This window comes from Punica granatum, chromosome 2 (genome assembly GCF_007655135.1).
Source record: "Punica granatum isolate Tunisia-2019 chromosome 2, ASM765513v2, whole genome shotgun sequence".
Classification (NCBI taxonomy): domain Eukaryota; kingdom Viridiplantae; phylum Streptophyta; class Magnoliopsida; order Myrtales; family Lythraceae; genus Punica; species Punica granatum.
This window is the reverse complement of record NC_045128.1, coordinates 42655759-42682129: the sequence shown is the minus strand read 5'-3', so window position 1 is coordinate 42682129 and position 26371 is coordinate 42655759. Positions and strand designations below refer to the sequence as shown.

General features: G+C 40.9%; 7 protein-coding genes across 15 annotated transcripts; 3 read left to right on the top strand and 4 right to left on the bottom strand.

The window, feature by feature from the left end:
* Positions 1 to 249: 249 nt before the first annotated feature.
* LOC116195242 lies at positions 250 to 1684 on the bottom strand. The gene is made up of 3 exons (XM_031524253.1): positions 1313 to 1684; positions 989 to 1236; positions 250 to 821 (listed from the first exon to the last, which is right to left on the bottom strand). The coding sequence occupies exons 1-3, from the start codon at positions 1472 to 1474 to the stop codon at positions 470 to 472; spliced, it is 762 nt and encodes a 253-aa protein (XP_031380113.1). The 5' UTR covers positions 1475 to 1684; the 3' UTR covers positions 250 to 469.
* Positions 1685 to 5038: 3354 nt separating this feature from the next.
* LOC116194820 lies at positions 5039 to 6405 on the bottom strand. Its single transcript, XM_031523718.1, has 3 exons — positions 6136 to 6405; positions 5782 to 6026; positions 5039 to 5690 (listed from the first exon to the last, which is right to left on the bottom strand). Exons 1-3 carry the CDS (start codon positions 6295 to 6297, stop codon positions 5348 to 5350), a joined length of 750 nt encoding a protein of 249 aa, XP_031379578.1. The 5' UTR covers positions 6298 to 6405; the 3' UTR covers positions 5039 to 5347.
* A 781-nt stretch (positions 6406 to 7186) lies between these two features.
* On the bottom strand, positions 7187 to 10648 carry LOC116197064 (probable ribonuclease P/MRP protein subunit POP5). 7 transcript variants are annotated; one of them, XM_031527075.1, is made up of 5 exons: positions 10500 to 10516; positions 8473 to 9560; positions 7929 to 8127; positions 7698 to 7835; positions 7187 to 7465 (listed from the first exon to the last, which is right to left on the bottom strand). In XM_031527075.1, the coding sequence occupies exons 3-5, from the start codon at positions 8104 to 8106 to the stop codon at positions 7317 to 7319; spliced, it is 465 nt and encodes a 154-aa protein (XP_031382935.1). In that variant the 5' UTR covers positions 8107 to 8127; positions 8473 to 9560; positions 10500 to 10516; the 3' UTR covers positions 7187 to 7316. The 7 variants fall into 7 exon arrangements, with proteins under 7 accessions (XP_031382935.1, XP_031382934.1, XP_031382937.1 ...); XM_031527074.1 differs by lacking the exon at positions 10500 to 10516 and adding an exon at positions 9828 to 10475; XM_031527077.1 differs by lacking the exon at positions 10500 to 10516 and adding an exon at positions 9828 to 10475 and having other exon boundaries at positions 8473 to 8584.
* A 1293-nt stretch (positions 10649 to 11941) lies between these two features.
* LOC116196795 lies at positions 11942 to 15061 on the top strand. 2 transcript variants are annotated; one of them, XR_004154893.1, is made up of 3 exons: positions 11942 to 12197; positions 13016 to 13095; positions 14298 to 15061. XR_004154893.1 is itself a non-coding variant. In XM_031526698.1 (2 exons), exon 2 carries the CDS (start codon positions 13090 to 13092, stop codon positions 13528 to 13530), a length of 441 nt encoding a protein of 146 aa, XP_031382558.1. In that variant the 5' UTR covers positions 11946 to 12197; positions 13016 to 13089; the 3' UTR covers positions 13531 to 13755. The 2 variants fall into 2 exon arrangements, 1 of the variants encoding a protein (XP_031382558.1); XM_031526698.1 differs by lacking the exon at positions 14298 to 15061 and having other exon boundaries at positions 11946 to 12197; positions 13016 to 13755.
* A 558-nt stretch (positions 15062 to 15619) lies between these two features.
* On the top strand, positions 15620 to 17232 carry LOC116196792 (pathogenesis-related thaumatin-like protein 3.5). The gene is made up of 3 exons (XM_031526695.1): positions 15620 to 16176; positions 16280 to 16550; positions 16695 to 17232. The coding sequence occupies exons 1-3, from the start codon at positions 15681 to 15683 to the stop codon at positions 16969 to 16971; spliced, it is 1044 nt and encodes a 347-aa protein (XP_031382555.1). The 5' UTR covers positions 15620 to 15680; the 3' UTR covers positions 16972 to 17232.
* LOC116196791 (DNA-binding protein BIN4) lies at positions 17138 to 22021 on the bottom strand. Of its 2 annotated transcripts, none has more exons than XM_031526694.1 (13): positions 21864 to 22021; positions 21268 to 21335; positions 20544 to 20814; positions 20318 to 20367; positions 19691 to 19940; positions 19456 to 19514; positions 19322 to 19375; positions 18985 to 19102; positions 18657 to 18703; positions 18525 to 18551; positions 18203 to 18278; positions 17971 to 18110; positions 17138 to 17848 (listed from the first exon to the last, which is right to left on the bottom strand). In XM_031526694.1, the coding sequence occupies exons 2-13, from the start codon at positions 21313 to 21315 to the stop codon at positions 17738 to 17740; spliced, it is 1251 nt and encodes a 416-aa protein (XP_031382554.1). In that variant the 5' UTR covers positions 21316 to 21335; positions 21864 to 22021; the 3' UTR covers positions 17138 to 17737. The 2 variants fall into 2 exon arrangements, with proteins under 2 accessions (XP_031382554.1, XP_031382553.1); XM_031526693.1 differs by having other exon boundaries at positions 21268 to 21332.
* Positions 22022 to 22190: 169 nt separating this feature from the next.
* LOC116196793 (chloroplastic import inner membrane translocase subunit HP30-2-like) lies at positions 22191 to 25403 on the top strand. The gene is made up of 6 exons (XM_031526696.1): positions 22191 to 22606; positions 23648 to 23763; positions 24297 to 24423; positions 24610 to 24758; positions 24863 to 24925; positions 25008 to 25403. Exons 1-6 carry the CDS (start codon positions 22319 to 22321, stop codon positions 25039 to 25041), a joined length of 777 nt encoding a protein of 258 aa, XP_031382556.1. The 5' UTR covers positions 22191 to 22318; the 3' UTR covers positions 25042 to 25403.
* The last annotated feature ends 968 nt before the right edge of the window (positions 25404 to 26371 follow it).

The following is a 26371-nucleotide window of genomic DNA, read 5'->3' as shown; positions in this document are numbered from 1 at the left end:
GGACGGTATTCTTTCTTCGAAGGAACACAAAAAAAAGTAGTCTGAGGTTTGTAAGCTGTTGCCTTCACGTCTCTCATTTGAAGTTCAGAAATAATGGGAACTGACAGAACTAGTTAGGATGGGAACCCAATGTTTGGCATGCATCATCCTACAAAGCAAGCAACAAAGAATTGCGAAATCGGGTATAATGCAGTGGCGGCACTTCTTGTTTTCGTATGGAATCAAAAGAATTTGGGATTGGTAATTGTCACTGAGACTTCTCGTGTCATGTTAATTATTATCATTGCGCTATATGGTGAGTACAGAGAAAATCCTTGCGTTTCCAAGGAGAATGGTGTCATATATGTCCATGGAGGATGAAAGCGAGGACCCGCTGACTATATCGGTTCATCAATAGATTAATTTGCATTGCATGCAGTTCAATTCAACTTGGATTGAATGTAAACCTGCAGCAAAACACATACTATCATCAATGGTCCCTTATGTTCGGGATCATTGGATTTCCCGCTTCCTCGTCTTTGCTCCTGTCAGCTACTACATCAGCGCACACGATCCTGACGACCTGCCCGAAATCGAAGGTGACGTCTAGGAAGTAGAGCAAGAAGACGAGCACGAAGCAGCTCAGGAACATTGGGATTGGCCCGAACATCCAGAGGAAGAGGGGGAAGGAGAAGTAGAATGCCCTCAGGCCAAGCGACCAGAAGTAGCTTCCCCTGTTCACGGTGGTGGCTACGTACTCGGCCCTGGCCTCCTGGTGCCGGTGGTCTGGCGAGATCTTCTTGTACGGCACGTTTATCAAAATACTCGCGTGGCTGTAGTACCTGCAAGATTATTATCAAACACATATATATAGTCTCAGATCAACCATCCAAACGGAAGAATCTGATCAAACCGAATAATCAGATTGAATATCTATGAATCCAAAGCCTTCTTCAATTAATAGAATCCTATATATGTATATATATATATATATATATCGCGTTATTACCTTATGGACTGCACGTTGAAGAGAAAAGCTACTAGGAAGCAGACGAGGATCGAGAAGAACTTGATGGAGAACCAGAATGTGCTTCGGTCCCCGAGTACCACCAAGAAAGACGAGTTGTTCTCATTCCCGCTCGTCATCAGGAGCGCGATGAGTGAGCACAGAGTGATCGCAGTGGAGGCGAGGACGGTCGACGCCATTATGTTGTTCCGCAGTGTCTGGACAGCTAGGATACCATTCTTGGACACATCCTGCGCCAACCAATCAATCATGCATAAGCATAAAGAAATACGTACATATCGAAACAGATCATCATCCTATTCCTACCTCCATCATGGCTTGAACCCAGAGACGGCGGCTGATGGCATTCACACCGATAACGGTCTTGTTCGGGTGCCGCACGATCCGATGGAGGAGCCACAAGTGATAAGCAATCATTGTTATCAACCCAACAGGGACGAGCGCGTAATCAAGAAACCTCGTTTCCATGGCATGCACCTTCGGCTTCGTATCAACCAAGAAGATGGCCGATTGATGGCGAGGCGACAATCCGATTATATCAATCAAAAAATTGTGCTCGATCAAAAATCTTTACAAATCGATCGTCAGGGTGTCTGTTTGCCTTCGGCCGGGGGAACGGAGAAGGTCGTGAGGAAGGAGTAAAGAGTGTGGGAGGAAATGTAGGGATCTTTATAACGACGAGACCGCATGCAATTTTTCCTTTTATTATTATTTTTTTTTAGTTTTTGAATATGAGAAAAAAAAAAGTGATGTGTAGGTTTGGACTAGAATTGGACAGAAATCGTGTCAGTCAGGATAAAGGCTTACCAAACCCCCTCAATCTCTTTAATTGATTTTTCATGGGAAATCTGAGATTTCCTCTGGTTAGGCGTGTTTTCATAAATGCTAGTTGATGTCGGTGTAGTCTGGCGGAGCTGAGTCTGGACCCTTTTGTGTCCGAGTCGGTTTGCTAGGGGGTGAAAACGGGTGAGTACAGAAAAACGACTCGATGGTTAGAGACTAATGTATTATGAGCTCAAAATATTTGATCGAATGGTAGGGATGCGTAAGCCGTTAATGTCATTATTTTAAACGACTAATAATTTTTTTAATATAAATAAAAATACTAGGTGAATGATGCATTCAAAGGACTTCAGTTTTTACTTTCAATATAAACATTTAAATCTCGTTCAATAGCACAAGAAAGGTGCTCGCTTGTACATATATATAAATGCATACTATGAGCGATTATTGCTGGAAATTTTTTATAGAGAAGAAAGACTTGATGCAGATGAAGAGAGAGATAGAGAGAGCTTTCGAATGGACGTGGACAGCTTCTCGAATGTTGCATTTAGGCATGAGTTTCATTAATTCCACGATCAGCGTCTGACTTGGCCAAAAAGAAAAAAACAAGAAACAAGCATCTATTCACTCGTTTCTATTTCTCGACTAATAATGTGGAGATGAGCTGATCACCCAATTAAATATCGTTTCCAATTCCCCCTTATTCCTAACTCCATTGGTTTCCAAATTTATGCTTCCTTCTATTCTTCAAAATGTTGAAAGTGGCAAAATATAGGATAAGTTATTTTACGTGGATGATCTCCTCTCTTTTTTCCATTTTCATTTTTCTTAATTTTATTGGTTTCTAGTACCGGAATCAAAGTTTTATATCTCTCCACCAGCTAAAATATTGGCAAGCGTTGTAATTAGTATTAATAAATTTCCGTCTAGAATAAAATTACAAGTTGAATAAGACAAGTGACATTTATTTGAAAAGTTCGCTCGCAAAACATTTTTTACGGCTAGTATATGTATAGGAAAATTCTACGATACATACACTCGAAATGCATGTGTCATTTTTACATATTGGAAAAAGTGGATTGTAGGATCGGTTATGCATATAAATTTAAAATGGAGCTACTGCCGAAGTGATACGTGCAGTTTTTTTTTGTTTTGTTTTGTTTAGTGGGCAAACCTGAAGTTGGGAATAAATCAAACAACACAAAAAAATTGGGACAAATACTAAAGTGAACGCCCAAATGTGAATTAAGAGATCATTTTGCCAGTCAGCCAACACATGAATTGTCTTTTCGAAAGGAGAGATTTACCTCCACTTCCCTGTAATTTCATTGTTCTACAGTGGGGCGATGCGATACTTAATAATACATCATTCACGGTACAATTACAAGTTGCAGGCAGATGCAGCCCTTGTCCCGATTTTTTTTTTCTTGAAAAGATAAACGATGATCCTTCATTCATATTTAAGTGGATACAACGGTCCACTGTAAAAGTGAATATAATGGAAAATACCCGAGCAGAAATTACAAGAGCGGAATACATTGGTTGACCTGCCATGCAAATTACAAAGGAAAAATAGAGTAAGAAGTCACATCAAGTAAGAACAATACATTTGTAGTAGGCCTTCTTGAAACCACTAATCCCGGTCGATTACCTTCTTGCAACAATTCTCCGTGGACCCCGGTGAAAATCAGAAAGAATGATCCTCAGTTTAGTCCATTAATTCAAAGTGAACTTCTATCTCCGAAGCAAGAGATAGAGTAGGAAGGATACCTTAAGTCGGTATTCGAGCGCAAATTTCCACCACATATCACAATTTCTATATAGTCAAATCAAAGGAACTAGAGCAACTATGCATCAAGAACTCACTCGATCGGTTCAAACCAGTGACCGTTATCCGGTCTCAATCAACCAAACCCTACTAGCCAAATCCCAAGACAATCAAACCTAAGGAACTAGAACAGTTATGTGGCTAGAGCTCCCTAGATCGGTTCAAACTAGTGATCGTCACAGGCGAATTAGACCTTTTTTTCTTTTTGTCTCTTGTACAAATTTTATATATCTATAGGTTTTGGCTTTTGACTTTGCTTCCTCATAACATTTATAAACTTTTTTGGAATCCTAAAAGAAAAAATCATCTTTTCTTGCTTGAAAGGAAAAAAAAACGCTTCGTTCTTCTTGTTTTTTTTTTTTTGTAAATAAAAGGGAAGGTGGGTCACTTTTTTTTCAATTGCAAGAGAAATTTATGACCTAATATAATAAAATAAATATTTTAAATATTTAATAAAATGATACGGATAAATCCTATTATGTATTACCAAACGAGAGAGTACGTACACCCTCTTCGATAAAAGTGGCACTTTTCTTTAATGCATGCCCCTCGCCTAAGGTACTAAAGATGCAATTTCCTCCTTTCTAACCTTTCACTTTATCTGGTAATCTTCCTCTATTTTAAATTTCATTTAGACGGGCTGTTGGCATGAATAAAATTAAGAAAATTTTATCAAATAACCATTTTTTTTCCTTTGAAGAAACCAATAAATGCTAAACAATAACCTTCTTCGAACCAACTCAGAAGATCGATCCGTGTTTGGAGGCTGTTGCCTGCAAACACTCGTTAGAATTGCAGTTGAATAGTTTGGGAACCAAATGTTTGGCATGCATCGACCATAGAGAGCACATGGAGAATTGTTCTAATAAAAGCAGAAAAGTTGCTTCTTCTTTCTTTTCAGGGTTAATTACTTAAAAATACACAAATTTTATACATTTTTTCAATTCTAGCATGAATTTTTTTTCTTGGCCTAAATATTGATCAATTATCCATTTGATATCAATTCTAGCACAATATCAAAATTTCCGTTAATTTAAACATAAATTGCTGACATATGTTACCGATGATACGTGGCTGAAGATGATAAGTCGAGTGGCACCCTCTGTGGTCACCAGTGACCCCAATCGAGAGAATGGTGGCCGGGATTGAGGCTCGCATTGCCGGCCGCCGCCCCCTCCCCCGATTTTCTTTTTTTTTATATATAATTTTTTAATTTTGGAAAAAAAATTATTAAGAAATGTTTGTGGAACCCACTGACCTATCATCTTCAACCAGGTGTCATCAGTAACATACCTTAGTATTTCCCGTCAAATTAATGAAGAATTTGACTTGTCCTAGAGTTAATATTAAATAAATAGTTTATGCATAATTAGATTAAGGAAAAAAATTCGTCCTATAATTAAAAAAATGTGTAAAATTTGTGCATTTTTAACTAATGAACCCTTCTTTGAATTATCGTGTGTTTTCAATTGACAAATGAGATCATATATATATATATATATATGTATGTCTCTAAGAAATGAAAACGAGACCCGCTGACTTATCGATCACATATAAGAAAGTGCATACAACAACTTCTTTTCGAGCTAACAATCTTATCTAGGACTTAAGCTATAGATTAGTTTTGCATCGCGTGCAGTTCAATTCAACTTGGATTGAATGTGGAGCTGCAGCTAGCTCGCTAACATCTAAACCACATATTATCGAGTCCATTTGTGGACCGTTATATTTTATTTAGAGATCATCATGCCTCCCGCTTCCTCGTCGACTTTGCTCCTGTCAGCTTCAACATTGGCGCAAATGGTCCCAACGGCCCACCCGAAATCGACTGTGATGTCCAGGAAATAGAGCAAGAAGACGAGCACGAAGCAGCTCGCAAACATCGGGATTGGCCCAAAGATCCAGAGGAAGAGGGGCAGGGAGAAGTAGAACGCCCTCAGGCCAAGGGACCAGAAGTAGCTGCCCCTGTTCACGGTCGTGGCCACGTACTCGACCGTGGCCTCCTGGTGCTGATGGTGGGACGAGATCTTCTTGTACGGCACATTTATCAGGATGCTCGCGTGGCTGTAGTACCTGCAAGATTGTGCGCACTGTCTCAGATGATCGAGCGGAAAAGAGTCGATAAAACCAAAGATTTTCAGATTGAGAATCCAGTAATAGATACCTTATGGACTGCAAGTTCAATAGGAAGGCTACCAAGAAGCAGACGAGGATTGCAAAGAATTTGATGGAGAACCCCAACGGGCTCCCGTCCCCTAGCACCACGAAGAATGAAGAGCGATTCGCATTCTCTCTCGTCATTAGAAGCGCGATGAATGAGCACAGCATGATCGCAGTCGAGGCGAGGACGGTGGATGCCATTATGTTGTTCCTCAGTGTCTGGACCGGTAGGACACCGTTCTTGTCGTCCTGCGCCAGCCAGTCAATGATATACAGACCAAGACAGATTATTACATATATATAGGAACAGATCGATCCCAGCTACAGCAATATTATATAGGAACTATTTAGTTTATACCTCCATCATGGCTCGAACCCAGTAGCGGCGGTTGATGGCATTCACGCCGATAACAGTCTTGTTTGGGTGCTTCATGATCTTGTGGAGGAGCCACAGGTGATAAGACGCCATTATTATCAAACCGAGAGGGGCGAGCGCATAATCGAGAAGCCTCTTTTCCATGGCGCCTTCGGATCGATAGAGAAAGTCACGGGCAGGAGAAGCTGCAATCCTAAATATATCAAGAAACTGCGCTCCAAAGGGAGTGAAGTTGTTCTGGTGAAGGGTGTGGGAGGACATATAGGGATCTTTATAACGAGGGGACCGCATGCAATTTTTGATTATTTATTATTTACGTATTTTCTTTTGTGAATGGAAATTTCGTGGATTTGGACTTCTGCGGGACATCAGCCGTCACTAGAAAAAGCTCACCAAACGGTCCAAACCCCACAAACTCCTTAATTGATTTTTTATTTTATATTTTTCATAGGAAATCTGACCATTTCCTTTATAAAATTGTTCACTAAATGCTAGTCGAAGTCGGGCTGATTATGAACTCTTTTGTCCCCGAACTGGGCAGCTAGCCACTGGTCTGGATACCTCAATATCGATTGAATATTATACATCGGGAGGGACGGTCCAGCTTAATCCGCGCATCAATTCAAAATCCAATTTGGCCACGGTGTGATATCACACTCATCGATAAATTAGAGAAGGCTTAATAAAATGAATCTCTCGAGTTGACCTCGAGGCATGCGTCATCAATGTGTATATTCACCCCCCGCTCCGGGGAAGGTATCACGTGGATTGGCATGTACGATGCCGACAGGAGATGTCAGGCTAAACAATGACGATATCAAGATGCCATATTTAATAGTAAAGAATCCAGTTTAATATTCTAACCTGATGATCTCACAATTTAATGTTTCGTCAAATCAAACTGATGCTCATTGTCGAGGACTTGGTTATTTTTAAAGGACGTGGCTTTTCCAGTGCAGCGCTAATCGCTGCATTTAGGTATTCGGATTCGTTTATTCCACAGCATTGGTCGATCGACTCGCTTTTTCCCAACTGACCATGCAATCAAGAACCAACTCCACGCACTTTCATGCACAGTATCTGTTGAGAACTGGGGATAACATTTGGGTTGTTTAAGGTACAACTATTGATCACAAAGAGGAGCTGATAATGAGATATTGCGGTTAAGGCTCCAGACGTTTCAACTCTTCTAAGCAGTTTTGATGCTTCTGGACTGCCTTAGGTGAGGGTTGAGATCCGACAATGAGCTTGTACTGCTCGAACTTTGACTCTTCGCACTTCTGACCTGCCTTCTTGCAGGCCTCAATGCTTCCTGGTACAGAAAAAGTCGGGGAAAAACAGGGAAAAAAAAAAAAGGCTTTAGAACATGCTATCTATAACTAGAAAGCAGTAATTTACAAAAGAGTGATTAGATGGAAGGTGAGAGAGGGAGAGATCTGCGACAACTAAAGAAAGCAAAAACGCAATTTTTTTTTTATTAAATGTAACGGAGCATCACAATGGAGCTATTTCAAATATATTTTGCTTGAAACTTCGGAACTTACCCGTCAGTTTGAGTAAATTGAAGATTACGGGATAATCCTTAATTCTTGTGATGAGAGTGATAGCTTGCCAAACTTCCCGGTGATCCTCTCTTGAAGCTCTGATGATGCAAATCTTGGTGATGGGATTCACATATTTCACTGCAAAAAGATAAAAGCGTTTTGATCCATGCAGTTATGATATAACAAAACTGAGAAGCATATAAAAACTCTTTAGAGGACAGCGCTTCGTACCTTTGAAGGACTTAAGAGATAAATGAAGACTAAAATCCCTAGCGGTCACGCGAATGCTGTTTCCAATCGCTTCCATCACATTATTTTTGGTAAGTTCGATCGGATCATCGACCCTAATCCCTCGATTCGGATCTAAGAAAACCTCCATTACCATGTACCTGTTCTTAAACTCAACCATGATTTTCAAATAGCCGCAAGCCTACGCAGAAGAATCATACATACCCAGAACCGCATTAGCTTTAAAACGATACCCAGAAAACACCCATTACAGCTTCCCATGATAAATTGGACAGTCAAAGATAATTCATGCAAAAGGCCAGGCAGCAACTATATACCACAACAGAAGAAAAAATCGGTGCTCAAAGATCCGGTTTTTATTTCAGAGTCTTCTAAACCAAGAGCATAAAGGGTAGAAGAAACTAATAATCAAGAACTCATCCCAAACCCCAATAGAAGCAGAATCTTCCTTAAGCGTCAAGACTAAACGTGGAGTTGATGAGCGAGCATATGTAGGTGAGGTGCTGCATGCAACTGTACTACTTACAGAGTGATTCTGAGGAATTCCACCGAACACCTGGAGTGCAACTTGTCTCTGATTCGCTCTCCTACATGAAACTGGACACTTTGCACATACAAAGCGCGCCAGAGCAATCTATCTACGGGAAAAATAACAAATCAATGGAAAAAGTGGACACCTTTCTAGTTAGTTAGGAGAGCGAGACCTGCCGGAGCGGAGTCAGCAATTGTCTAACAAAACAGAAGAGAAGATGCCGGACCACCGAGGCGGCTGGCCATGAGGTGTCGTCCGCGCGCGCGCGCTTATAGAGGGAATTAAGAAGAGGAGAAGCCTCTTGGGCCAAAATGGCTTGGGCTTGGGCTTGGGCTTAGGTACATGGCCCATTGGCGATTACTTACCGGCCTGAATTACAAATGAGAAGTTTTTTTTTTTTTTTTTTTTAGGGGGGCCTTCTTAGTTGGGGTTTTGAGCTAAAAGAAAGTAAAAACAAAAATAAAGATAATTTGGGAATGTTGGAAATTTTTGAAGTTGTTCAGGTGGATCTCGCTCCTGTATTTTGATAATTATATGCATGTCAAGCGTAAAAGGTGTTGCTTGACTTCGAGGGGTGCTTTTTACCATTGGAGATTTAACAATGTTACAACCACTATTATCTTTATGCCAGCCATTTCATCACCATGACAAAACTCTTAATTAATCCTCTTAAGAATCACGTCTATTCTCAAGATTACCACTATATATATAGATATATATATATATATATATATATATCATCCTAAAAGATGGTGTCTAAAAATCCTTCTAACATTCACTTCTAATAGAATGTTTTTAACACCAGAAAAAGCACCCATCCCCCTTCCAAATCCTAAAAACAATTCTTCTCCAGCCTAGTAAGTAAGCTGTTCGAGCATGCATTCCTCCTATTATGGCCGAACGATTATTTCAGAAAATGGGGTATTATTCTCTAACAAAAAAAAAAAAGCTCTCTTCCCTTTCTCTTTTGCCGCCTCCTCCCAGCTTCATCCCAAGTCAACAATTGTCCTTGAGCTGCAAGCCACTATCCATCTTTTCTCCACATGGGGAGCTCAAAGGGTAGAAGCAGGACACGGATCCAACTGTAGATGTAATCCTAGAAAGCGTCACCCCATGAAATGACAACACGACCAGCCCCAGTAACAGATCTGAGCTAGACAACTACCAATAAGCTCAGAACAATTCAAATCCGAGACCGTGATAGGCAAAAAGCAGAGCTTTCCCCACATTACCACGATGAAAGGTCAAAAGCTCCCCCTAATGAACTCCCGGGATGCACGCAAAAGGGACCCCCAAACAAGAAAACCCAGAAACTCTTGAAACTAAAAGGGAGGGAGAAAGGGACTCACTTGCTAGGCAAGAGCTCGAAATGTAAACGCTTCCAAGAACCAGATGGAATCCGCACTTCTTCTTCTTCCACAGAACAAAACCCTAAAGTCTCTCTCTCTCTCTCTTCTCTCTCTCCTTTCTCTCTCTGGAGATTTAAACAATGACCCTCTGGAGCAAGGGCAGAAGGTGGGGAGTGGGTTTGGTATTTATAGATGATGAGGTGAGGGGTGTGGATGTCGGCGTCGAAGAAGAAGACGCGAAAAGTGGAGATGAACAATCGGGGAGGGAGCAGAAGTAGGAGAGGAGTAGACGGGAATGAAATTTGAGTGAAATTCCCCCTCAAATGCGGGTAAAATTCGGGAATGTTGAAAATTTTTGAAGTTGTTCAGGTGGATCATGAGAACACCCAGTACAGCTTCCCATGATAAATTGGACAGTCAAAGACAATTCATGCAAAAAGCCAGGTAGCATGCGACTATATACCACAACAGAAACAAAAGCCGGTGTTCAAAGATCCGATTTTTATGTCAGTGTCTTCTAAACCAAGAGCATAAAGGGTAGAAGAAACTAGTAATCAGGAACTCATCCCAAACCCCAATAGAAGCGGAATCTTCTTTAAGTGTCGAGGCTAAACGCGTAGTTGATGAGCGAGCATGTGTAGGTAAGGTGCTGCGAGCAACTTTACTACTTACAGAGGGATTGATTGAGGCATTCCACCGAACACCTGGAGAGCGAGACTGCCGGACCACCGAGGCGGCTGGCCATGAGGTGGCGTGCGTCCGTCCGTGCGTGGTTATGGGGGGAATTAAGAAGAGGAAAAGCCTCTTGGGCCAAAATGACTTGGGCTTGGGCTTAGGTGTATGGCCCATTGACGATTACTTACCGGCCTGAATTACAAATGACGAGTTTTTTTTTTTTTTTTTGGGGCCTTGTCAATTGACAGTACATGACGTTTTGGTCAAACTACTATTTAAGATATTTTCTTCAGAGTGATAGAAAAGAGAAACTTTCTAAGAAAATGAGTTATTGAACTATCCATGAAAGCATGAGTTACCGTCATCTTTTTCCTATCTCTATTTTCAGAGGTAATTGGGGTAATTGAGCTAAAAGAAAGTAAAAACAAAAATAAGGCAATTTGGGAATGTTGAAAATTTTTGAAGTTGTTCAGGTGGATCTCGCTCCTGTATTTTGATAATTATATGTATGTCAAGAGTAAAATATTTTCCTTGACTTCGACTGGTGCTTTTTATCATTGGAGATTCAACCATATTACAAAGCACTTTTATCTTCATGCCAGCCATTTCATTACCATGACAAAAGTCTTTATTAAGTCTATTCTCAAGATTACCACCATATATATATATATATCATCCTAAAAGATGGTGTCTAAAAGTTCTTCTAATATCCACTTTCTAATTGAATGTTTTGAATTAAATTTGATATAAATTATAAGAGATTAAGAAGATTTTTAGGATGAAGATTAGGAGGATATAACAAAACTTTTATAATGAAACAAATAGTCCCTTGATATAAGCACGAACAATAGTATATTAACGAGGACGACCAGGAAGATATAACAAAACTCTTATAATAATGAACCAAACAATCCCTTGATATAAGCATGGACAATAGTATATTATGGTGAACACGTGTGAGGTCATGATTGGACAGAAGCAATTTAAATAGTCCACCCACCGGCCCTTTTTTTTCTCCCATGAGGAAGCAAAGGTTTGAATAGTTAACAATAGCAACATAAATTTAATAAAAAAATGTACACTGAAAAATAAATAAATAAATAAATAAAAGAAGACAAAAAATTAAGAAAAAGAAATTTAATTTTGGGTGGAAAAAGAAGAAAGTGGAAAAAAGAAAGGGTGGGGACAGAGAGAACCGTTAGACACGTGACTGAGAACGCTACTCCGTCTCACTCGTTAACTCCGTATAACACTATTATCCACTTTCTTTTTCCTTTTTTTTATCCTTAAAAATGTTTTTTTTTTCCTTGTAATTTGTCGCTTAGCTAAGGAAGCTGACAAATTCAGACCCGAATTTCACCCGCATTTGGGGGGGAATTTCACTCGAATTTCATTCCCGTCTACTCCTCTCCTACTTCTGCTCCCTCCCTGACTGTTCATCTCCACTTTTCGCGTCTTCTTCTTTGACGTCAACACCCTCACCCCTCACCTCATCATCTATATATACCAAACCCACTCCCCACCTTCTCCCCTTGCACCAGAGGGTCATTGTTTAATCTCCACAGAGAGAGAGAGAGAGAGAGAGAGAGAAGTGCGTGAGAGAGAGTCTTTAGGGTTTTGTTGCGTGGAAGAAGAAGAAGTGTGGGTTCCATCTGGTTCTTGGAAGCGTTTACATTTCGAGTTCTTGCCTAGCACGTGAGTCCCTTTCTCTCTCCCTTTTAGTTTCAAGAGTTTCTGGGTCTTCTTGTTTGGGTCTCCCGTTTGCGTGCATCCCGGGGGTTCATTAGGGGGAGCTTTTGACCTTTCATCGTAGTAATGTGGGGAAAGCTCTGCTTTTTGGCTCTCACGGTCTCGGATTTGAATTGTTCTGAGCTTATTGGTGGTTGTCTAGCTCAGATCTGTTACTGGGGCAGGTGGTGTTGTCATGTCATGGGGTGAAGCTTTCTAAAATTACATCTACAGTTGGATCCGTGTCCTGCTTCTACCCTTTGAGCTCCCCATGTGGAGAAAAGATGGATATTGGCTTGCAGTACAAGAACAATTCTGTTGTTGACTTGGGATGAAGCTGCGAGGAGGAGGCAAAAGAGAAAGGGAAGAGAGCTTTTTTTTTTATATTTGTTAGAGAATAATACCCCATTTTCTGAAGTAATCGTTCGGCCATAGTAGGAGGAATGCATGCTCGAACAGCTTACTTTCTAGGCTGGAGAAGAATTGCTTTAGGATTTGGAAGGGGGATGGGGGCTTTTTCTGGTGTCCCTTTCAGTTCTTGGATCCTTACCTGTTCTCTCTCTTTCGAATCCAAACCGTCTAATACTGATTTATATTTTATTACTATCTTGACTTTCGGGAATCTGCTTCGTCTAATGCCTTCCCTTTGAATTCCGTGAATTTTGCCCGTTATTTTCCGCCATTAGTTTTAACATCCTGCTAAACTAAATCCTGATGGGGAACCGTGCGTCTTGCTTTTTGTCAGGATTCTGACCCTTCTCTTTATTATATTTTGGGATCTGCAGAACATATTTGAGCGTCTGGGGTTTTTGGGGACAAATACATTCTGAGAAATTTCATTTCTAGTCCGAGGAAAGCAATGGAGGTATGTGGCAAGTCTATCGTTGGAGGGCCTGCAAATGTTATTTACCTGTCTACTATTCTAGGCAGAGACGGGGCCGTCGCTGCCCACAAATGTGACTGGAAGTGTCAAAACGAACATGTCTGTGGGAACATGTACCGTTGCAAACTAACGGGGCTCACCCACATCTGTGACAAGAACTGTAACCAGAGGATTCTGTATGATAATCACAGTTCTCTTTGCCTTGCGAGCGGGAAGATCTTCCCACTTTCTGCAGCAGAGGAACAGGCTGTAAGAGGAGTCCGTCGGAAGCTTGAAGCGGAGAATTCTCCTCCCAATGACAGCTATGCTTGTAAGCGGAGGAGAGATTCCCAGTTTCATCCTTCTCCGTTTGAGAGATCCTTCTCTGCTGTCAGTCCTATCTGCAGCCAAGTTGGAGATGGGATGGACCTGAGCTAATATATATTTTTCCTATCTATATAACATCAGGAAAAAATTCGTGACCATCTTTGTTCCTTAAATGAAAAAGTCGTCCTTTACTTTTCATGGAACTTAATATGATATAACATCGTCGCAGACACTGAGTGATTTGGCCTTATGTGCCTACCTATTGTAGGAAGACTTTTATTCTACTCCTCTTTAATGCAATGCTGTCTCCCTTCTGCCAGCCTGACTATGTTAAGATATATGTTGCCATATCTTGTTTCTTTATCCTGAAATTATGTTGGCTGCTTCAGTTCTTCCAATTTCAGTATGTTCTCCTTATTTGTGTATTTCTTTTTAATGTTTCCTTGCTATTGTTGTATTAATTATTTAACATTTCCGTTAATCGGGAGGCAGGTTTGTGTGGTTCGGAGCATATTAGATAAAGGAGTTAGCCTTTGTAATGATCAATTTATGGATAGTGTCATAACTATGTAATTTTTCTGGGAATCTCTTATTGGCTGTATGTATTTGTATCAGCCAATTGTTATGGTATCGGGATAGTTAGAGTTCTATCTATTATTGGGCTTTTGGCAATTTTGGCTTGTGCAGCACAGGTTGTCCAAGTTATACAGAGTACAGGCCATTGGGTAACCTAGAACTGATACTTATTGGAAATCTGTCTTGGTTAATTTAATTCTCAGAATATACTGTAGGTTAAAAAGATATGCTTTTATTATAATTTATTTATATTGTATCAATTGTTTCCCCAGTTGTTGATTGTCTGCATGATGATTTTGCAGGGTTGAATCGCGTTCCTCTGCAGGAGAGTTGAAGAAATCCTAGGGGTCTTACTCATCTTCCTTTCTTTTTTTTTGTTCTGTGTAGGTAAAGCAAATGGATCTCCTCATGTCAATACTGGCAGTGGAGAACGACACTGGACTATTGACTAGGACAGATACTGGAAGTTTTACAGATATGTTAATGGGTTCACATTTGTGGCATGCAAGGGTAGTGGAATAATATTGTTGGTGGCGTACTTGGAGTGACGTTTATTGTACACAGTATGCAGAAGAAAGACTTGGGGAGTGTCTCATCAGCCCCCATTGATGTACCATCTTTCGAGGACTTGTGAATTTTCCGGTCAGAACAACACCCTCCTCTCTGACAGCAGTTGGATCTGAGAAGCCTGATCATGTGGCGTAGGTGCCCCCTGAAAGCCTGTTTGATCCTCTTAGTTTGTTTTGGCTGCACTGCGCTGAATTGAGCTGCTGGCGTAGCTTCTGAAGGTTTGATCCATTATTTCATTGGATAAATTAGGAAGTGGACCGTGCCCCTTTGCTCTGCCTGTTTGATATCCTCTCCTTGTATAATCGATCCCTTGGTTCTGTAATTGTTGAATCCCATAGCTCCCGATTTTCCCACAGGCAGTCACATGGTTCTGTGGGTGCTAAATTGTATTTAGTTCATTTAGTAAGGAAGTTTCTTGATATGTAGAAGTCTGATAAACTGTGTTGTATATACAAAGAAATGGGTTTCGCATGTTTGGTGCGAATTTCTCGGAGCAGATTTAACAGTGCAGCTCTTTTTGATGAGGTAGGTTGCGAGGCCGTGTACTCGGATTCAGACAAAAGAAAACCAAATTTACTAGGATGTCTGTTGATGAGGTTTAAAGCTCATTGGAGATTTCCCCTGATGAAGAATATTTAGCTCTGACCCAAATAGAGCTGAATATCATGTCCACCTATGCTTTCTTTCTGATGTTTATATGCGTCAAAGAATCTATCCTGCCTCCCTGATTAAGCCATTATTAGATATTTCCTCTCCAGTAGTCGTATCTTGATTGGCCAATTGATTCGTTCGGAGGGACTTGAAGTCGGGATCCACAGCACAGTTGAGTCGCAATATCATGTGTTCATTCACAATTTATGAATACGTATGGTTTATATGCCCAAGCAGATCCTAAAGAAAGGAATTTCTTCTTCCAGAGGCCTCCCAAGAAAAAAGAAATACTAAACCCAAAAGGGTCATCTTGCGGCTGACCAAATCCCTTGTCCTCTATTTGTCGGAATCTTGAGATCAGGATATGTATGTATAGCCCTTAGCATAGCATAGCATAATATGCTCGTTGCCCTTTTTAAAAAAAAACTCGAAAAGGGCAAAATACTCGACACCTTCCCCATAGAATGCCAACCGAGATACCGAACAAGTTGGGAAATGCCCACTTCTTCCTCATTGCATTATGTCTCTTCTTCTCTTGCTCCGAGCCGTCCACATTCACTGTGACGAACAACTGCCCGTACCCGATATGGCCAGGGACTCTGTCGGGTGCTGGGTCACCTCCACTCCCAACTACAGGCTTCAGGTTAGAATCTGGGCAGAGTGTCAGGATCCCCAGCACACCTGGATGGTCGGGAAGACTATGGGCAAGGACTGGTTGCACGTTCGATGAGTCGGGTGCCGGGACCTGCCAGACTGGAGACTGTGGAGGGAGGCTCGAGTGTGATGGGAACGGCGCCAACCCACCTGCTTCCCTCTTTGAGATAACCCTCGGGGCTGGCAACGAGAAAGATTACTATGATGTGAGCCTCGTGGATGGCTACAACCTTCCTATAGTTGCCGTCCCACAAGGAGTATATGGCACATGCAATGCTACCGGGTGCACTTCGGACATCAATATGGGTAAAACTGACCACTCCATGTAGCTCGACAGATATTCATGCTGGGTTTCAGAGAACTATCCAGTTTTTTCTTGATGACGTATATATGTGATTGTATCGAACAGGTTGTCCTAAAGAGCTGCAAGTCGTGGGAGGTGAACAAGGAGATCAAGGAGGAGTGGTAGCGTGTAAGAGCGCTTGCGAGGCATTCAGGCTGGACCAGTACTGCTGCAGCGGAGAGTTTGCTAACCCGACAACATGCCAACCTTCATTCTACTCAACCATCTTCAAGAGAGCTTGCCCTAGGGCTTACAGCTATGCCTTTGATGATGGAACTAGCACCTTCACATGCAAGGCTTATAACTATGCAATTGTTTTCTGCCCAAACACAAACGGGTACGTTTCCTTCTCCTTGTATTTGAATTCTCTAATTTTGCAAAAGAAAGAACAATTTCTTTCTCCATAAGGAATTCTTCCAATAATTCTAATTTGAAAGACTGGAGCCGTTCATATCTCAAGAATCGACTTCAATCAATGCAGGGTGAATAAATCTGACAGTGCCTTACCTCCGCCATCATTTCAAGACCCAACCCGCAGTGACTTATCTCCGCCATCATTTCAAGACCCAACCCGCAGTGACTTACCTCCGCCATCATTCCAAGACCCAACCCGCCGTACCTTACCTCCACCATCATTTCAAGACCCAACCAGCGGGAGAGTCGTCAAGATGATTTCTGCCTCCAATGCCATTCTACCATTCAGATTTGTGACCCTCCTTTTCATTTTCTCCTTGCTTTTCCTGAACAGACCAGTTTAGTTGGCGGATTAGCTGAGGAGCTCTGACTCAGGGGAAAGAGAGCACTGCATATGCCTGCTTGGAAGACTGATTCAGAATGATATATAGTTACCTTACAGCGAATAGGGAGGAAAGAAGCAAGAAGAAACTCCCTTAACATGGAAAATAGTGGGATGTAGACGAAAAATTCAGTAGCAATACATGGTACATTGCGCAATAAGTTATCCGACAATATATTGTACCGGAAGAACACAGTGAAATAGATTGAAACAGCTTATACAAGGCACCTGAGGTCAATACAAGTTCTCCTCCCTTGATCCATATAAAGCTACAAATCATATCAAGGCAGGGAAAGAGAAAAAGATGAGGAAAAAATCTTTCAACTATGAATATCTGTGAATTTATTGCACCTTTTTTTTACTCTAATTATCCTGTTAGCTGCTTTATGGATCTCACCGAATCAGGCGAATGAAAGAAGACAGCCCTAAATTTAATGAGAAAGAAACAACAAATGCTACTACTTAAGCACCAAGGCTCATGCTTCTGCATGCTAACTACGATCTGCATTAATCAAATTAGTGAAATGCAGCTTTATCCCTTGGTAGGCCGACCCAGCTCAACTGAATTAGTTGGGGCTCATTTAGGCTTCCAAATACCAAGGTTCATACCGAAAAATTAATGAAATGCAACTTATTATGAGTCACCCACACTGCGATAACTACTTTCCAGTGGATTATGCTCATCTTTTCTCGGCATGTACAAGGAGTGCCTTGGAAGTGATTGTTCTTCATTTCTTCGTGGTGGCTTTCTTGGAAATTCGAGTGTTCTTCTTACTAACTTTAACTGGAGCTTCCGCCTTCTTGCTCCCTCCTTTTCTGCCTCTCTTCTGTGGCAAAACCTGCAAGAAGACTTCCACTTAGAAAATTTTGGGCTATTATATACCCACACAGCTGTATCAGATCAGTCGCGCTCATTATAATAGAATTACATCGCAAATTACTGAAAATTGTCAGAGCTTACAGATGTTTTATTAGCTTTTCTTTTGGTCTTTCCATTAGGCTTTTCACTAGTGCCATCATCTTCCACATTCTGATTGGAAATAGGTTTTGGCATCCCATCAGCCTCATCATCCAAATCAAGCAAGAATCCTTCCAGTGTTCCTGTTTAGGCAAAAAAATCATGAAGGACAATTAATACGGTGTGAGATAGGATCAGATCATCTATGGAGTAGCAACAATATGACAATCTTAACCTTCGACCACAGTTTCAGCTTCATTGAAGTCAGACTGGGGGTTCAGCTGAATAAAGTCACTCATGATAGCTTCTATCTGCGGAGAAAATACTTGGTAGTTGAGCGCAATAACCAAATGATTTTTTTTCCCAAGTATCATGCAGCATGCAGCGTAATCCAGATTATCTCTAATCTATAATCCATTAACAGGCACTTCAGGAAAGATGAAAAGAAGAAACTGCAAGGAAATTGGATGGAAGCAATATACGAGAGCCTGACATGCAACTAATATTACATCTGACAATATCCAAATCCAAATGTATCAAGTCATTAATTAACCGACCTTAGCTTCCGACTGTCCAAAGCTAACCTGGAGAAGAACAAATCATTTATGAGAAGTTTTAAACAAAATGATAGGTGCCGGGGGTCTAGGCATGAATTGAATGAGAGATAAAGAGGACATTCGATGACATACAACACAAAATGTCCGGCAGGGATTTATGGTCGTTTTGTATATGGTTCCTGCAAGGTCAACAAAAATCAATTTAGGTTGGTTTGTAAGAACAGCGATAATAATGCATGGTGGCGCAGCATGTTGACAACTAAAACATATCTGAGCAGGGGGAATGAATTAGAAAGCTTTGAACCACAGAGAGCATCCAAGTCCAGAAAACTTTAGTGGTCTTTTCTATGATTTGATGAATATTTTATTAAAAAAAAAGTTGACAAAAGAAAAATCAAAAGCAAGTGCCTTATTCCAGCAGCATCCTGTAAATAATACATGGTTACAGGTTGATACTTGCCTTTCAGATCCAAGTACATTTCGTGATTTCCTGATGGTGTATCAGAAATTACTAATCGTCCCACGGCACCCATGTCGCCACTCAAATCTATTGAATCCCCTTCACACTCAATGAGGGCCTAGCAAAAGGATGTTGATTTATCAAAGTTCAATGGTTATAAATGAACTTAGCAGAAATAAATTTGCAACCAAAAATGAAAAACAATCAATAAATAGATGAAGACATCTTGTGGATGGCCATTGCCAAGCATATACTTTAATTATCATCGTCCATTTCCTCACGAGAAGGCTTATGTGCACTGATATTGGGAGTGTATAATAATAGAAATTTGTGCTACCTTCGTACGTTGGACTTTCTCGGACAGCACCAAAGGCAACCTTGAGGAAGACACCTGTAGTATGTACATAAGAACGATGACTACATTAGCAGCTCCCCAATTTGAATATGGTAATGGTTCCGGGGATTTCTTACATGAGGCTTTTGAGGGTTCTCCATTTCATCGTCAGCAATGTCCACCTCGTCTCCACTTACTGCACATTAACAAATTCAATGAAGTGAAATCACCAGCTGGCGTATATGCATGCAGAGAGAGAGAGAGAGAATGTCAAATGCAGAGGCATTCATTAAGGGGTGGAAAGAATTAAAGTACTTTAAGGTAATCAAACTTATTGATCAGAAGATTTACATCTGAATGCACCACTTATACCTTTCCTTTCCAAAATATCTGTTTTCTCCTCTATATCTTCAGACTTTGCAACTTCTTTCAACATTTTTCTTCTATAAGTCTTCTTAGGTGGAGAATCCCCAGTAGTATCAGGAAAACATCCTTCTCCCTTCACCTTCGCTTGGGATTGAGACACTTTGCTTTGTGACGTTTCTCCCTGGTAAGTAACGTCTTCATCCTCGGGACATGACTCAGAATCCGATGAAATTGCATAAATGGAAGAATACCTCGCCTTTCCAATGAAACATATTACTCATCAGTGGCATAATTATTTATACAACCGTTTATGCAAGATAGTTTCCTGAAAAGGTCTGCTCAAGTTAACTCTCTCATCTACAAGTAAACTGCCTAAAACTAACGTAAGAACATCGCATTTCAGGCTGTCTCAAGCTCTGTTACATGAAATGCTAGGGAGTAACTCTATAAACTTAAATTAACCACCAAGTTCCTTACAATGGAACCACCAAGTTCCTTACAATGGATAGTCCTTTCCAAGTTTATCCCCTTAATTCAGTAAGACCAGTCCAAGAACTTCCTGATCTCCAAGCTAATTTAATGAAATAAAACAACAGTGATGTAGTTCAATAACTTTCTAGGAAGATGCTCAACCTGCTTATCAGCGGATTCTTGCAAAGTAGCTTTGCCAACTGCCTTATCCCCTGTATCACGACAGAGGGCTGGTAAGCACAGGACGTGAAAAGTCAACCAAAATGGAAATGATGACATAACAAGAAAACTGGAAGAAAAAGGCGCATCATTTTACAAGCTTTTGCATTTGTGCAGCAAATTCATTGAAGAACCGGCATTCCAAGGAAAACAGTAGTTCACATCTTACCTTCTTTTCTTTTTTGGATTTTGGGGCTCCTTTTGGAAGGCGGGTCACCTTTACCAGGTCTTTTCGTAGAAGATTTAGCATTTGAGATCTTCTTTGAAGATTCCACAGCACCCTCATCAACAGCTATATCTTGAGTTGTTTGTTTATTTGAAAGTTGCAAAAATTCGCCTATAGGTAATTTGTCGCTATCAACCGTATCATTTTCCGAAGAACTATCACTTGGAAAATGCTCTGGATCCGAGGATACTGTCAGTGCTGAATGTGCTGGCACCTGGTCAGCAAAGGATATTATTGCCAGTATCAATGGGAAAAAACACCAGTATGCAATTGAAACTGGTGATCAAAGAGGCATAACAAAATGCTTTTTTTCTTTTTGTTTCGTGTGTCTCTGTGTTTTTGCTATTCATTCTTGAGAAAAGAAGGTGCAAGGTTTAGTTTCAAGAGTTCTTCAGACTCATTAAAGTAAATGTGTTTGAAATGTCAATCAAAAGGTTTTGACCAGCCAGAGACATAGCCAAGAAAAACAACCTGATTCCGATTCCCCAGATAAGTATAAATCCAGATAATTCAATTTAGATGATACGTATCAGTTAAAAAAAAAAGTTAAAATCATTTTGAAGCAATCTGTTTAGAACCACCTAAAAAGCTATAACGGGAAAGAGCACAATTAGCTCGTGAGAGTGCAGAAGATAGGATTACAAATTCTAGGCAATGTCAAGCACACCTGGAAAGAACGGAGCCAATCCGGAGACTGTTCCCGGGAGCTGCTCATTCTGATTAGACTGCTTCCTGCTAGAAAAAGAATTTCATAGGGATCAGAAGTCAATGCCAAGCAAAACTTTGATGGTAAAACGAACAAAGACAGAGCACTCCTTCATCTCCAACAAGCAAAGCCAGACATGAACATGTGTAATTACACAATCATGCACTTCCACATCAGTATTCGATAATTCATATATACACAATCACACACAGGCAATAATGCGTCTACTTCTGCTAAATGCTTATGGGATGAATGACCCCCGCTATGTCAACCTGAACAAATAGATGACCAAGATGTTCTACGAAGATCTCAGATGACGAGTGAAAACCTATTAAACTCGGAAATCAGGAAAATAGCTATCCTATATGCAAAAGCGGATGAACTAAAGGGAGCAACGCCGGAAATCACGATAGACACGATCTGCGGTGGATAACAGAATAAAAATTGGATGCAATACTGGAATTGCGGAGAACCAAACCCTAAACGACTTGAATGCTTCCAAACTTTACAGCAAAATGTCGAACTGATAGCAAATGCAGAAAGTGCCAGTGAAATACCAGACAATGGAAATTGAGGTGGACGAGGACTTGAAACAGAAGCAGATGCCGAAACGGAGTCGGCGAGCGAACCGAACAGAAATGGCGGGTGTGATTTTTTTCAGTTCGAGGAAAAACGCGGGAACGCCGTCGCCATGAACGACGAAATGAGGATCGTCTTTCTCATCGGAAACACATTGCACGGCCAAAAGTAGTAGAGGACTCGTATCGTGGGCCTGAAATGGGCTTTATGGGCCTAAATGTCACATGAAATGGGCCTAAATGCCCATATGAGCCCACCGTGTCGGGCAATAAGGAAGCCCACCGTACCAACAAAACGACGCCGCTCCTGTCTCCTACCTATCCACTTCCCAATCCTCCCGAGGAGTAAAACCCCCTGCTATCCCCCTCCTCCATCCTCCATTGCCTTGCCGGCAGCTGAATCCTCCCTGAATTCTCTCAACAGAGACCTCTAAATGGCGGAACAGAAGCAGGGGTTGGTGGTGGCGAAGCTGATGCCTCAGCAGAACCCAGTCGAGCAGCTGCAGGCTCGGTTCAAGGAGCTCGAGGTCGGCTTCAAGACGTGGCTCTCGAAGCAGTCCCTGCCTGTGGAAGCCGCTGTGGTGACGGCTACGAGTGCTCTGCAGGGGGCTGCCATCGGGGGCATTATGGGGACTATCACCAATGACTTGTCGCCTTCCTTCAGTCCCCCTCCTCAAGCCAACCTCAACCCTCAGGCCATGGCGTCTCTCCAGCAAGCTCAGGTACAAGTTCCAGCCCTGTGTTTTGCTCATTCGATTAATTCAATGATAATTGAACTGTTCAATTTATAGTGCTGGGCTAGATGATGGTTGACAACTGATTCTATCGTTGTAGGATGAGGATAATTCGGCTATATTGAGCTTGAAGTCCGAATCATTATATCTGTCGAGCTGAAATGCTGAAATGCTGAACTGCCATTCTTCTTGCAAGTCCGGAATTTGCTTGTAAACTTGTTGTAATGAACCTCAGGCTAAGATTGATGGACTGCAGTTCTGTCTCTTGATTGTCCCGGAAATCATTCAAATATATGTGTTTCGTTCTCTCGCGACTGTCAAAATGTGAAAAAGCTATATACTTATAGTGACTCCTAGCAAGTTCTGATGAAGAAGAGCAGTACTTCTTTTGAAGTCACTTCGGTCTGATAACCCCCTAAGAACCTGTCGAGTTTCTTTCATATCATCGTGGTGTGCCGTCTTGCTTTAGCTCTTATTTGAAAAGATGAGAATTTCTTACTTTTATCTTTGCTGGTCCATAACATGGGAATGCATACATAAATAGGAATGCTGGAATGGCTCTTTTCCCCTCTCGTCTTCTCTTCTCCTAACTTTTTCTGTGGCTTTTTTCTTAATGACCCCTTTGATTAGACTAAAATGTATAACCACGACTCCAGCGTCGGTAGTTGATTTTGCTCATCTTGGTTGAAGGAAGTGTAAAATAATCTGTTGGTTTAACTGAATATCGCCCTTACTAATGGATCGAAAACAAGAATGTCGCCCTTACTAATGGATCGAAAACAAGAATGTTGCCCTTACTACCTCCATTATTAAGCGGCATGTGTATCATTAATTTGAGTAAGATACTATGTATGTTATCCCTTATCCCTTGCTCAATAAAGTGTGTGCACACATAATTATGTGCGTATAGGTCAACATGGTTGTGCACTTTTCCAAGCATTTCAATATGAGCATGCCCATTTAAATGAATGTGCAAGTTTGTGTGTCTAGAAATATAGTGAAGTGTAATAACAGATTAATTGACTGCAGGCTCTCTCTGGAGGTCCCTTAGTACAAGCTCGGAATTTTGCTGTCATGACAGGTGTGAATGCTGGGATAGCCTGCGTCATGAAAAGATTGAGAGGCAAGGAGGATGTTCAGTCTAGGTTCGTATCCTTAACATTCCCCCAGCTACTCAAGGGACTAGCACTGTTCATTGATTCCATATGTTTTTGCTAAATTTAACTAGTTTGGACCAGGTTTATTACGGTAATATAAGATGTATGTTGTCGCACTATCAATCCTGTCAAGCATTTCAATAGCTGCACACGTCAAGACAGTCTATCAAGCTGTCTATTCTGGATTTATCGAAAGTTCAGCATTTCAACTCTGTGTTGCTTGACATTGTTGCAAGTCCTAGTCCTAGTGAAGAAGAGGTATTTTATTGAGATAGTTATGTCTTATCTGTTTCACGGCATTGATATCATTCAAAATGTGATTTGGTCTTTGGTTCCAGATTATGAAAATCTTTTCTTTCCAACCCACATCTTATCAGTGCACGTTCTTCTCCTGATGAATTTAGAAGTGTCATTATGAGTCAATCAGAGGGATCATTTTCCTTCACTTGTGATTTGTTTTCATAAATATTACTTGTACCGGTTGCTTGAAGATTGATGTTGTTGCTGCTTTATTTCTGCAGTATGGTGGCCGCTTTTGGGTCTGGAGCAATGTTTTCTTTGGTTAGTGGATTAGGTGGCCCAAATCAGGTGACCAATGCTGTGACTTCAGGACTCTTCTTTGCACTTGTTCAAGGCGGACTTTTCAAGGTGAGCACATACAATTTGAAATCTCAATTATGGTTGGGTTGAGAGAGAAGCTCAGATGGTACTGTTCTGTGTTATATTACTCTTCCCTTCAACAGTGGCTCAACAGCAAATTATCTTGCATGTCCTGGGGGCTCCATTGTTGTTCATGTGAGGATAAGCTTTTCACTTAAATCCAATTGTCTGCAGTTCGGGCAAAAGTTCTCTCAGCCACCAGTGGAAGATACTCACTACTTGAGAACTAGAAGCATGCTGACAAACCTTGGTCTTCAGAACTATGAAAAGAATTTCAAGAAAGGTCTCTTGACGGACAGCACTTTACCTTTGCTAACAGACAGGTAAATTTCCGTGCGAGTTATTTCGCTTAATCAAACCACCCCCTAGCATATATCAATTCCAATTCATGGATTTTTCTCTGTTTTGGAAATTCAAATTATGACAGTGCTCTGAGAGATGTGAAAATTCCTCCTGGACCGAGGCTCCTCATCCTTGATCATATCCAGAGGTCCAATCTTCGATCCATTTGATGTAATCTTGGTCCTTTAATATTCAGTGGTTTCTAATGTGGGTTGTAATTCATTGGACAGGGATCCTGGGCTCAAAGGGGCAAGGAAGAAATAGTCGCCTGAGATCCATCTTTCTCTCATTAGTACTGTCACCGAGATTTCGCCATAATGATGCAGCGGCAGCCTCTTGAACTCATTCCTTGGAGTTTTAAGCGCTGCTTAGGGCCTCGTGTACTCAGTGATTGGTGAAATCGAGGTTCAAAATGCCATGCAATAGTTGTCATTGGACCATGAATGAGAAGAGTAGACTGCCCTAGCAATTTTCTGAGATTATGCTTAGCTATTATTTTTGACAATATGATCATGCAAAAAAATCGATGTATTGCTGATCACGTTTTCTTCCTGGTAATTACTGTTGATTGGAAGTGAGAACTGTCATCTGTTTGATGCTACATCTTACTTCCGGTACTTGATCAACTTTGATCCGTGCGTGTTCACTGGGTTGCCGGTTGAGCTCTCCTCGAGCTATTCGAGCCCTCCTCCTGGCATCTTAGCAGTGATTAGGGAACCGAAACAAGAGGGAAAAAACGACTAGCCCTACCAGTATTATTTTGCGTTATTGCAATGTGTTTATAGGTAAGGAATGGGCCCCCCACCGCAATTATTGATCTCCTCCTCCTCCTCCTCCTCCTCCTCTCATAGTGACATCGGCAGCTCCTGAGCTATCACGGTGGAGGTGTCCCTTGGGAACCAAATTAAGCTTTTGCTCCATTTCCTCTTTCTCATAATCAAAACATATTTTGGCATCTTTTTTTTTGTCCAGATGCTAGCCCGCTTGGTTTTAAAGCTGGGTTAATCTCTACTCAACTTTATATATATATATATATTATTAGATTGTAATGATTATGTTATTGAATTATGAGAAAAAATATGAGAGTAATAATTGCGTTATTAAATTGCGAAAAAAGTAATGAATAGTTGAAAGAATTTAGTATTAAAAATTAAATTGAATGGTTAAAAAATTAAAAAAAATAAAAAGGTAATAATTGTGTCATTGAATTGAATATAAGTGAAGTTAAATGGAATAGAGTTAAAATTATGTTTTAAAACTAGACAAGGTAAGCTCCTTATTTTCGGAAGTTAGCAGTACTTTCTTTTGTCTAACCACACTATTGCAACCAGTACGGTTCACGCAGTCCTGTCCTTGCAAAAGCCGGATCCCAGGTGAAGAAGACAGGATATGATGATAGATCTGAGACATAGCCGTACGTCGTGCATTCGTTTAGAAACTATAGAAATGACTGTTACGCAGCAAATACATTCTAATTCAGCATAATGGTGTTATTAAGTTTATAGATCGGGCCTCTATTGTCATCGAAAAAGAAAATGGTATCGAAAAAGAAAATGGTATTGTATGCCAGGAGAGTTAGGAACCCGTGTATATA